General features: G+C 41.7%; 1 protein-coding gene across 2 annotated transcripts in view; it reads right to left on the reverse strand.

Annotated features, from left to right (window-relative positions):
• myh11b (myosin, heavy chain 11b, smooth muscle) overlaps positions 1-12,317 on the reverse strand; it is a 125,076-nt gene that overhangs the window by 47,502 nt on the left and 65,257 nt on the right. For both annotated transcript variants that reach the window (XM_052022574.1, XM_052022575.1), the window contains exons 8-12: positions 7,818-7,916; positions 7,586-7,729; positions 4,198-4,293; positions 3,993-4,111; positions 1,845-1,997 (exon numbers count right to left, since the gene is read on the reverse strand). In XM_052022574.1, the coding sequence (XP_051878534.1) occupies positions 1,845-1,997; positions 3,993-4,111; positions 4,198-4,293; positions 7,586-7,729; positions 7,818-7,916 (611 nt within the window). The remainder of the gene's footprint in view (positions 1-1,844; positions 1,998-3,992; positions 4,112-4,197; positions 4,294-7,585; positions 7,730-7,817; positions 7,917-12,317) is intronic.

Raw genomic sequence — 12,317 nt, forward strand, 5'->3', positions numbered from 1 at the left:
TGTGCTGTTGTGGTGAATCTCAAGTTCAAGTTACTTTATTGTCATTCACCCATATGCTATAAAAACACATGGAGGAATGAAATGTCGTTTTCCCCAGACTCACACAACAGAGGACATACATACAACAGAGGACATACAATAAATGCAGACAAAAAAAATTGTGCAAGTACAAATAGTGCAAAAAACGGTATATACAGAATACAAATTTAGTGCAGAATTAGTGCAAAACTGAGTTGGACAAAGAAAATACAGAACTCAGTGTGTTGCACTAATTGTATAAACATGTTCAGCAGCAGCCAAAGTTCTTATACGCCGTTGTGCAAACCAGGGCTTTTGACACGGCATTTGTCTGAAACTGTCCCCAGGGTATTCAGGAGCCTGACAGCCTGGGGAAAATAACTGTTGTACAGTCTATTAGTTCTACAGTCTATTAGTTCTGGCCCGGATGCTCCGGTACTGCTTGTCAGATGGCAGTGGGACAAATAGGGCATGGGAGGGATGAGAAGAGTCACCTATGATTCTGCAGACCTTGCGTGTGCATCGTGTGTTGTAGATATCCAGGATGGAGGGAAGAGGTACTCCAATGATCTTTCCCGCTGTACTTGCAATTCTTTGCAAAGACTTATGGTCAGAGATGTTACAGTTAACGTACCAGGCAGAGATGCAGCTGGTCAGGACACTCTCAATGGTACCCCTGTAGAATGTGGTAAGGGTGGGGGAGGGCAGGTTTGCTCGCTTCAGCCTCCGTAAAAAGTGGAGATGTTGCTGTGCCTTCTTAGCGAGGGAGGAGATGTTTGTTGACCAGGACAGGTCGTCTGCTATATGTATTCCCAAGAACTTATAGCAGCTGACTCTCTGTACAATGGTGCCATTGATGCACAGGGGTGAGTGGTCAGCCTGGGCCTTTCTAAAATCCACAATCATCTCCCTTGTTTTGTCCATGTTCAAGGAGTTGACTGAGCACCAATCCGCCAGCCTCGCCGCCTCCCCTCTGTAAGCTGTTTCATCGTTCCTGCTGATGAGGCCCACCACTGTTGTATCATCAGCAAACTTGATGATATGGTTGGAGCTTGAGTTTGCAGAATAGTCGTGGGTCAGCAGTGTGAACAGCTGTGGACTGAGCACGCAGGCCTGGGGGGCTCCAGTGCTTAGCCTGGTGATATTTGAGATCAATCTGAGATATCTGCTGATCTTGCATTGAGGTTCTGGCAGAAATTGGCTTAATTGTTTTTTTGTACTCCAGCTTTATGTTTATCTCAAATTATTTAACCTGCTAAGAATATTCATTCTGCTCCTAAAACAACAAAGGCAGACTTTGATGCCATGCCTGCTGTTTCTCTGCTGGTTAGTATGGGGCTCCATTGGGCAAGCTATATTGTTCACATTCCTGATACCAGATTCCTGAAGCAGGCAATCTGTTCTGAGCTCTGCCAAGGGAAGAGAGCACCAGGCAGACAGAGGAAAAGATTCAAAGATGTACCTAAAACTTCCTTGATGAAATCCAGTATCTCTGCTGTCTCTTGAAATCAGAATGATGAACTACAAGAAAGGAGAGCTACTATTGGTCAACTAAGGGAATGAACTTTATTTAGCTGAAAAGTTCTTTTGACTACAGAACTCTACCAAGTCTTTCCATTCAAGATTGAGGTGTCTAACTTTGGTATTGTGTTTCACTTTTAGTGAATTGTTGTTGAGGCTTTAATGGAGCAATAATTTCTGTACCTGGTTGGTGTCCCATTAAAACATAGATTTGCCCTTGTATTAGATTGCCATAATAGTTAGACACTTGGAAACTAGGCTCACTACGATTGTAAATAAAAGCTGCTTATTTGACTACTAATTACCACAAATATCTCAAAACCAGCGATGTCGAGAATTCCAAGGAACGTGGAGCCCTGTCTCTTCGTCCTGTCCAGAGCTTTGTTGATACGAATGAGCAGCCAGCGAAACAAACGTTCATACATTGCCTTGGCCAAAGCTTCCACAGCAAAGTCCGCCTGTGCAGGAAACAATTGAGAATTTAAGGAGGTAATTTTTCTGCTGTAGAATTTTAAATCCAGAAAGCCTGATCACATATCTGTACAAACAATAAAAAAAACCTTTTTTTAATGTGACTTTATTCAGATATTTAAAGTTGTATTGTAATTCCAAGCATCATTTTCATTTAATTTTTATGATTGTCATGGTGTTCTGAATCAAATAGCAGAGCCATCTCCTGACCTTAGACACCTTTAAGGACACAGCTGTCATGTGTCTGGAATATTTCATTAGTAGACAGACTTTAATCTGTGTGACCAGATACTCTTAAAGTTGAACAGCAAAATGCTACACCTTACTTTGGCTGTACTTCAGAATTTGAAGGGACTTCTTTTAGCACCTTCTCATAAATATTAACCAGTTGTGGAGCAACAAACAATCTGTTGGAGGAACTCAGCGGGTCAAGCAGCATCTATGGGAGGAAAGGAATTGTCGATGTTTCTGGTCAAAAGTCTGCATCAGGACTGGGACAAGGAAACCCAGTAACCAGTTGTGGTCCTAGCACATGGCAGGAAGTCTGCACTTGTGACTTGCAGGCAACTGCTTTTACTAAATTAACTATTCTACCAAAGAAACTCACAAAAAAATCATACTGGTGAATGTTAATTGTGACAGAAGAGCAACTCTATCCTGTTTCAAACTACAAGCTGTTTTTATGTTATTTTCATTTATGATTTTTAGATATATAGAAAGGTTACACAATAGTTTGCCACTTCTAGTTGGATATATTACTGGAGAATTTTTCACATGACTTTCCTGCCTTCAAGTCCTCATCTGTATAAACAGTACTTTCTTCGTAACTGTCTGGTTTGATAATGAACAAAAGTGATCAGAAGAAATGAACAAAGGCACTTAAGGCCTCATGCCCTGCTGAATCGGCCCTAGAAGGTAAGATCTTTCTGGCATGCACTTCGGTGTGGAGTACACGAAGGAGACCTGCTCAGTTTAGACCAGGGTCTGGGTGAAGGTCCAGGGATATTAGGGATCAGAGGTTGTGGAGGAAGGAAAAGTCAAAGATCTAGTTGGTAATTAGATGTGTTTGGGTCATGGTTGTTGGGGGGAGAATAGGGCAAGGGATGTCTCCAAGTGTTCATTGGGGTGGGGATGCAGCAGCTGGTTGGAGGTGGAGTAGTTAAATTGGGGGCTGCATTTGGATGTTGAAGAATGGCTGTAGTTGAGACCAGTGATGTGATCAGGCTATTGGTTGGGTAATGTGATTGGGTGGGTATGTTTTCATTGTTCAGAGTTACAATCATGAGTTTGTGGGTAGCAGATGAGGGTTGCAAGCTTGGGAGGGGTGGAAGGTCACTGCTGTGAGAGAGGTGATTGGGTGGCTTGAAGGAAACTCAGCAAGGTGTCCACCTTGAGAGGTTGGAAGTTTACTTCAGCACAGTGGCCCTCATACTGCTCAGACCACATGTGTGCCACTCAAGATCTCAGAAGTGGTGTCTAGATATACATTGTGCATCATTGGACACCACTAGGCAGCAATGGGGACCTCCATGAGTTACTGGGTCAGACATACGGAGGACAAGGAATGAAAATCATGGACTTTATAACTTTAATTGTGTTTCTCTGTTTTTTATCATGTTTTACTTATCATAGAAATTAGATTGCATAGATATGATGCTATATAATTCCATCTTATTCCTTATTTCAAAATTCAGTGTTCACAACCTTTGTCTCAGTGGAGCTCTGGAACATGGGTGACATGGTTGACAACAGTGTTCGACAGATTAATCTTTAATATCTAGAGATTCCTGAGAATTCCGAGATGGTTGGCAACCCTTGATATTACATTGGTTCTCTCCTCATAGTTGTTACCTGGCCAACTGAGTATTTCCAGCATTTTCTGTTTTAATGTAATGCAGAATTCTGTCTGCATGGTTATTACAGTCAGACAGTTTTGTCTGAAATATGGAAAATGTCACAAAGAAGGATCTTGAAAACCTAACCTGCTCCTTGGTCTGGGCTTTCTGAACGTAATCACGTCCGACTTTAATCCGAGGACTCAGGATCGCCCTGGTGAAGTCGGTCACATTCATACCCAACAAGTGGCACACCTTCTGTGCAACTGCAGGAAGAAATCACAGAACTGGCTATTGTCATGATTGTTCCACTTCTGCTTCATGGGGTAAAAGAGCTGGTGTAAAGACGTACCTGTATTGTCGGGCATTGACGCCTGGTCAGTGTTCCGCTCCTTTTTGAAACAAATGTTACCAAGTTGCAACACAGATGAAACAATCCTCAATATAGCTGGAAACGTGAGAAGATGGAAATCAGCACCAGCAGGGTTGTAACTCACTATAATATAAACAATCCACTTATTTCCCATCACTTTGTTTGGATTTGAACTTATTTCTCCAGCCTGCTGCCAAATCATGCACGACAGCAAGTTAAAAACCCAGGAGGACTCTGCTTTCTTAAACAAATTTGTTGAAAAGGGGTTTTTGGACTTGCCTGTAACATTATTTAGAGGAAAGCTCATAATTTGTAGGCATAAATATGACCAGAAGAAGCAACTGTATCACTTAAGCTCATCACCAAACTACCAGCAAAATCAAAAATTCTACCACTGAGAAAGATGCAATGGACAGAGCCCTGTCCTGTACTGCTGCAAATGCAAACAAAACCCCTTAACGAGGACTAATTTCTAATCATCTTCACTTGGAGAGACACCAGATACGTGGAGAGAATGATATAAACAGATTTCCTCACTGATCCTTTTTACATAATTTAGTTTAATTGTACTTGGATTTAATGATGGTTTGAACAATTTTATGGCCTTGATCCATTATGAAAGCATGATATTTCAGTCTCGAAAGGTCAGGTCAGTGACAGGATTGGTAATGATCAGAACCACATTTGTGTCTGTTGCTGAATTATGTTGTCTTGTGCTTGTGTTTCTAATTCTGAGCCCTGACGCGCTGATTTCTGGAAGAACATGCCGAATCCCTACCCCAACAAAATTTAGAATTTAATCAACAGCACAGTAACAATATACCATCTTTCATACTTGGTTTACAGCTTGCAGCACTTACAGGGGTCATAGCTCCAAACCTTGAGAGATTTAAGTTGTGTCTGAAACTATCTGACATTTGCTTGCTGTTCTGTTTGCTGACAGTCTCAAGTGCTGGAAGTTTTTAAATATTAAAACTGCATCTGTTTGTAATTTATAGTAGAAGATGAGCTTCCACTGTAGATTGCATCCCCAAAGAGATAATACTGATTTTTGCCCTTTAGGTTGCCTCATGCAGACATAAAACTCGTTACAGCTTTAAATCTCTGCATGTTCGCTTTGCTTTGGCATTCTTTCCAATCGCTGAGCCAAGTGACAAACGCACTATTTGACAAACGATAAGTTGATGCACTTTGGCTGGTGATTCTTTCTATCAAACACCATTTATGGACATTCTGCCTTGACGCATGCAATAATACCTCATGCCTTTAACATGTTAGAGTCCAACAGCTCATTTTTAACAAGGCGTCTAAGTCTTCATGACCAAGCTATCCTGGTGCAGCCTTCCATGATGGTAACTGGATTTGTTAGTACAATAACACTCGAGAAAGGACTGCTTTAATAGAATGCTGCACTATAAAAATTGATGAAATTTTAACAAATTGTAAAGGGGGAGGAATCAGCAGTAACTCCTGTTTAAGTGGGTACATCATGGGCTTTACCCCATATGGGCCTATATTGGTGAATATGCATTTGGGAACTATTTCAATACCAGCTGAAGGGGATGTGAAGGGAGAAAAATGAGAATATAAAACTATATTATTCAAAGTTGCAGAATGACAGATGGCTCCACTGCCCCGGTATGATCTAACATATTTACAGTTTTGCTGCAATATATTGTATGTAAGTTCCTCATAAGCCATAGGGTGTTAGAATTAAAGAGTCATAAAGCATGGAAACAGGCCCTTCGGCCCACCTCATCTGTGCTGACCATCATGCACCCATTTACACTAATCCCACATTGATCCCATTTTATTCTCCCCACTTTCCCATCATCTCCCTCAGATTCTACCTCACCTGCACACTTAGGGGCAATTTACAGTGTGCAATCGACCTACCGATCTGCATGACTTTGGGATGGGGGGGAAAACTGGAGCACCTGGAGGAAACCTACACAGTCATAGGGAGGACATGCAAACTCCACACAGACAGCTTCAGAGGTCAGGATCGAACCCAGGTCACTAGAGTTGTGAGGCAGCAGCTCTACTAGCTGCGCCACGATGCTGCCCTGTTCTGGAGTGTGGAGATGGGCACCTTCGGCCTACTTGTGCCTGGAGTTCCTTTGACTCAGGGGGTTCAGTTTATCTAGCACTCTATGTTGGGGGAGTAGGTCAGAATGGACAGGTACTGTGGACACTGTGTCTGGGAAACAGGTTGAGTCCAGGACAATCTGCCCCAATATTTCTAACATGTTTCAAATCTGCATTATAATGATTTGGATATACATATTAAGAGTTGTTATAAGTGAAAATAAGCTTAAAAGAGTAAAATAAACATTATTTTTAACTTCTTTTATAAACGTTGGCCTGGAAAGGAATGTTACAAGGACGCACACATTGGGCACACTTTGTGTGAGGGACTGCCCTGGAAAATTCTCATAAAAATGTGCAATGTTGGGGAGGAGAAGGTGGGTGTTATGTGGAGAGAGGCCAAGTGCTGGGGTAAGGTGAAATCAGGATCTTAAGGGTTGGTTGAATAATTAGAGGGATCGTAATTGGGTTGGTGTAGGTGGTGAGAGAGCCACAGCAAGGTGTAACCTCTGGCTATTTGTCATCCACAACTTAGCCCGATATGGATTTATGAACACTCATGGTGAAAGATGCATTTGACTGTCTGCTCCCTCTCTGGACTCACCGCTAAGCCCAGCAGCTCAGCAGCAATGAGCTGAAGAGGGCCAAGATGCACTTTGAATCCAGCCTCAGCTTTATGCCAGAGAGGGCTGGTGTGTAGTTGACGGCTCCATTCACGTGCTTGATATTTTCTTTCAGTTTAATCTTTTTAATTATTGTTAGTATTCTAATGAGCCTTAAACATATTATTTTATTTCTTTTAATAATTTAAAACTATTTGAATAGCTGTCAAAAGCCATTAGGCTGATATACGGCAGAGCCTCAATGATACACCAGCAGAGGCCTACTCATCACTTGGAGCCTATTCCAGACCATGAATGCGTGTCATGTGTCAAGGGTTCAGCTTGCCTGGCTTTCCTTATTTGGAGAAAGCGAGTCAGGTTGACCAGGTGGCTAAAACAAATTATCAGAGGAAGTCAGCAGGTCAAGCAGCATCTGCGGATGAACAGGGACCTGCTCCCGATGCAGGGTCTCGACCCGAAACGTCGAACATCCCTCTGCCTCCACAGATGCTGCAGGACTTGCTGAGTTCCTCCAGCAGTTTGATTTTTGCTCTGGATTTTGGCACCTGCAGACTCTCCATGTTGAACCTCCATTACTTCTATTGTTTAAAGTCTACATTTTTAACCATCGAGCAGTGGTTGAATTCAGAAAACCCGAAAACTCAAATGAGACTTACAGGTCTGTTCTTCACTTGAAAATCCCATAATAGTCATGGCTTCGGAGGTTTCCTCAAACATGTCTTTATCGTCCTGCCCGGGAATGGGGACGTGGCCATTAGACAAGAACCTGTAGTTGCTGAATGATTCCAACAGTAGATCCTCTATCAATTGGAAACAAGGGAGTCAGTCACATACCAGCCCCTTGGAGCACCGAATGCGGCCTGAACCAAGTGTAATGGTTTACCGTACCTCTCATCTTTGTTCCAGCCCCAGTGAGAAGGTAGTAGAAAATGTGGAAAGTCCTTTCTTCCAAGGCCTGCCGAATAGCACGTGATTTCTCAAGCAAGTCTGTTTGTTTCAGTTAAGTCAGCAAATTAATTTTTTGCTCATTGATAAATAATCCCTTTTCTGGTATTAATTCCTGGATGAAACGTGAACTGAATTAAAAAACATCAAAATTTAAAAAAAAAGCTCACCTGAAAAACTTGAAGTACTTTGAAATGGATAACAATATTAATCATTTGCATCTGCAGTAAAAATAAAGCAACTTACCTTATTCTTAACTGTTCTCCCCACAGCTGCAAAATCCCCATTCAAATAACTGGGCTGGCAGACCCTGCTCCAGGAGATTCCCCAGAGTGAGTCCTGGGGAATTCCAGCAAGTTTGTGCTCTGCCACGGAGTGTGTTGTCTGCCAGCATTTACCATTTACGTGGGTGAATGCTGGTAGTTCACAACTGTAAGCAGTGCCCGATGCCACAACTGTGAGAGCGCCAAGTATGCAGTGAAAGTCGACCACACAGAGCAGACAGATCATGACACCAAATCAGCTGCAATATTGACTTGACACCAGTGGTGCCATTTTGGAGTTAACATCCTGTGTTATTGCATGACAGTGTACACATCCTGTCTACAGCATCCCACCCCCCACTGCCTATTCTCCCACTAGTGCTATTTAAAGGGATTTTCAACAGTTTAGTTGCAAGTTTCTTCCTTCAGGTTAGTGGAATAATTCTACAAGTACTTGGTGCTTTCTATTTTTCCAAAATTGCAGCTGTCTACAGAATTGTTTCCAAGTTGTGTGGAACCTTTGAAAGGTCATCAATCCAAAATATTAGCTCAGTTTCTCTGGCCCAGATGCTGCTTGACATTGCAAGGATTTCTATCATTTTCTGGCTTTATTTATAGAAGCTTTTACAAACTTTAAGAATTTTCCATGCTTTTATGAACACACCTCTTTTTCCTTCTAATCCCAAGAGAGGATATGTTCCACTAATCAGAGCAAACATGTGTAGGATGTTGGAAATCTCAGAACAAAGACAAAAAATGAGAAAACACTCGGGTCAGGCAGCATTAACGGAGGGAGAAATTGAATTAATGTTTCAGCTCGATGTACCTTTATCAGAATGCTGAAGAAGGATCATTGACTGTTTTTTTCTGATGCATTGTCCTGTTTCTTTACCCAGAAGACACTGAATTTTTGAAATTCTCTACCCAAGACAGCCATGGAGCAGCTGCCTAGTACATTCACAGGTCCAATAGATTTTAAGATATTAAGGGATTCCAGGGGTATGGGGTTAGTATCAGAAAGTGTCATTGTACATGTCACCTCCCACATCCATGAGCACCTCTTCTAATGGTTTCAAATCTTTCCAGTCAGGTTTCAGTCCTTTCTAGAACATTGAAGCACCTCTGGATTGCCATGTCTGTAACAATGGTACACTAACCTTCCTCACCCTCGGGCCTTCTCACTATCCTTCTTCAATTCCATTTCTCTGCCTCAGTGGGGCTGTTCTTGATTGGTTTCATTCTCATCTATTGGTCATAGCCAGAGCATTGCTATTAACATCTTGTCCTTCTGTGCCAACTTGCCTCCCCAATGAAGCATCCTTTTCTCTCTATACTGGTAATCAACAGAGGATAAAGGGTAGATAATCACAGCGGGACAGTCCTTTGATGAAGCATCTGGAAGCATTGAGTCAGTTTTATTTTGATGGCTCTCAATTCCACCTCTCTACCAGCTCTCTACTGCTTCTGCACTGTCAAATTGCTCAGCTAACCTCTTTTTATGAATCAGCCATAACTTCTTCCAGCTAGATCTTGGATTAAGTGAAGTAATTGATTTGCAAAGGTGTAAGTTCAAACAGTAGAGGGTGGTTCATTTGGCAGGAGATTGTTAGTTGGATCTAGCAGTGATGGAAGGGGACTTCACTAGCTGACGTTAAACCGTATACCAACATCATTAACTCCTACCCCTTGCTGACCATTATCTCAGGAGGAACATAGATATGTAAATTGGAAGTGGACATGAACTAAAACCACAGTGTGGATTTGGAGAAGTTAATTCCATACAAGATTTATGTTAATTTTGACACCTCGGGTGCATATGATTCTTCTCCTCCACTGTCCCCTCTTTTCCACATCTGGGTGCACTTGCTTGTCCACAACAAACCCTTGGGCCACCCCTGACAAGCTCAACTTCCCTTCATGGAGATTCCACGGAGAGTCCTCAAAAGTTATTTGAAACCAGGCTGGGTTTTGGTCCCATATCCAGCAGAAAAAATGCTTACATCCAACTCCACAACATCAGCTCACATCTACCCATCTCCCGCTGTAGCTCACTTTCATTCCTCAATGTGCCCAGATCCAACAATCGCAATGCTCTCCTGGCCAAGGTTTCATTGTCCATCCTCTAAACCCCAACTCATTCAAATCAAAAACAGAAGATGATGGAAATCTCAAAATAAAACAGAAGATGTGGGAAATATTCAGCAGGTCAGGCAGCATCTGTAGAGGGAGAAGCAGAGTTAATGTTTCAGATTGATGACCTTTCATCAGAAGTGCATCTGCAGAATTTTTTGTGTCTCAGGAGTACCCACGTGTTCTGTTTATATTCCAGTTTAGCCAAACTCTGCAGCCAATATCCTATCTTACACCCAGTACCACTCACCATCACACCAGCCCTCACTGACCTTGCTCTACCCTTTTTCAAGCACTAACTCCAGATGAATTACCTTCTTATTCTGATTTCTTGTGCACCCCCTTACCTCACCACTGACCAGTCAAATGCCACACTTTTGCCAGCCATGCATTCGATACTTTCAGCCTATTCTCTGGATTCCCTCTGCCTACTCCCTCTCCTTAAATGATAAAACTTTTTTCTTTCTTCCTGTTCTTTGAATTGGTGTCTCCAATGTATCCTTTGTACCTCTACATAGCAAATGGTATTTTTTAATGTTAAAAAAATCACCTCTAAATATGAGTTATTGATTTTTAAGACCATGATCCTGAAAAATCTTTAAACTAGAGAACCACGTCTGAATTTGAGCTTCATAAAAAGAAAAAGAAATCCTTGGCTAACTGACCATGATGAAACTGACTTCATGTTTCCAGATACTGTCAAGGGACAGGGTGTAATTGACAGCCTCTGGCTCTTGTTCGAGGAATGGACTGGAACATAACCACTTCAAGGGGAAGAGACAGATCCTCAGGAAATAAGGAAATATGTTTGTGTGTCTGCTTCTCCACCACCTCTGCAGTTTATTTGTAGCCTTTGTGTTCCCTATGTTACACCTAGGATTAAAATATGTAAATTGGAACTGGATGTGAACTAAAACTATAATGCTGATCTGAACCAACTATTGTACAGGATTGCTGTCACTAGGATACATACAATTTTTTTTCTCCCTCATTCCCACCTCCCCTCAACTGCTGGACCACAGTTAAGCCTTAGGCCTCCCCTCACTACCTCTACTCTTCCTCACTGGAGATTCTGCTCGTGGAATCTTCTTATAGGTTTGCCTTGTATTGATGATCATTTATCTGGATCCCTGGTGGTGAATCAGCTACTTAGGTTCTGTCTTCAGCCCATCTGCCAGGCAGTGACTCCTCTTGGGTTAGAGATCCAGTTTTGATCTCACTTACATAAATGAGGACAAAGACCTAACATTTTTCCGGGACCCAGCTTTTCACTCACCCCATACCCCTCCCCCAAATCCACCATGAGTTAAAATTCAGGCAGTAGCCTGACTATTTGACTTGGTCTGACTCATGTACCAGTAAAGAACAAGAACTCCAGGATGGGTCTGTTACACCAAATGGCTAGTTATTTTTACATGAGGGTTTCTTGGTAATGAAAATGCATCATGTTCCCACAGTTGGACGCTTTTTCTCTGCAGTCTGTTTTTCACATCTTCATAAAGTCATTTCCTGGACAAAAATTTATCAAAAAACTATTCTCAAAAGTTGAACAGAGGCCAGGACCTGTATAATTGCTTTATATAGAGTGATTGAGAGATGTTTCTCACACACAAAAGCTTTCTTTAAAATAGCTCATGACTATATTTGAAGACTGATTTGTTCTTGTCTTTCTCCATGAAGCAATGATTGATTCAAATTAAATGATTCCTTAAGTTGCATGATCATATCATTGTTCTGCTCTGGAAGGAATATTTTACTTCTACAGTGTTACATATAGAGGCACATATAAAGCTAGATTTTGTATTTTGTACTGAGAAGTCATAGTGCATCAACTCACAGAGTTCCCAGTCAGCATGCTCCGTGAAAAGGGCAGAATTTCATCAGTGGTGATGAGTCAAACATTATAAACCATATTTGAAATAGGAGCATATTCTGCAAAACAAAGGCAAGTGTGTCACAAGAATATATTTGATGGACAAGGTATATGTACTGTCCTTCATTTGAAATGGGATTATGAATGGATGAGTCCTATTTTGTCATAAAAGTGCAT

The sequence above is a fragment of the Pristis pectinata genome, chromosome 8, assembly GCF_009764475.1.
Source record: "Pristis pectinata isolate sPriPec2 chromosome 8, sPriPec2.1.pri, whole genome shotgun sequence".
In the NCBI taxonomy this organism is placed as follows: domain Eukaryota; kingdom Metazoa; phylum Chordata; class Chondrichthyes; order Rhinopristiformes; family Pristidae; genus Pristis; species Pristis pectinata.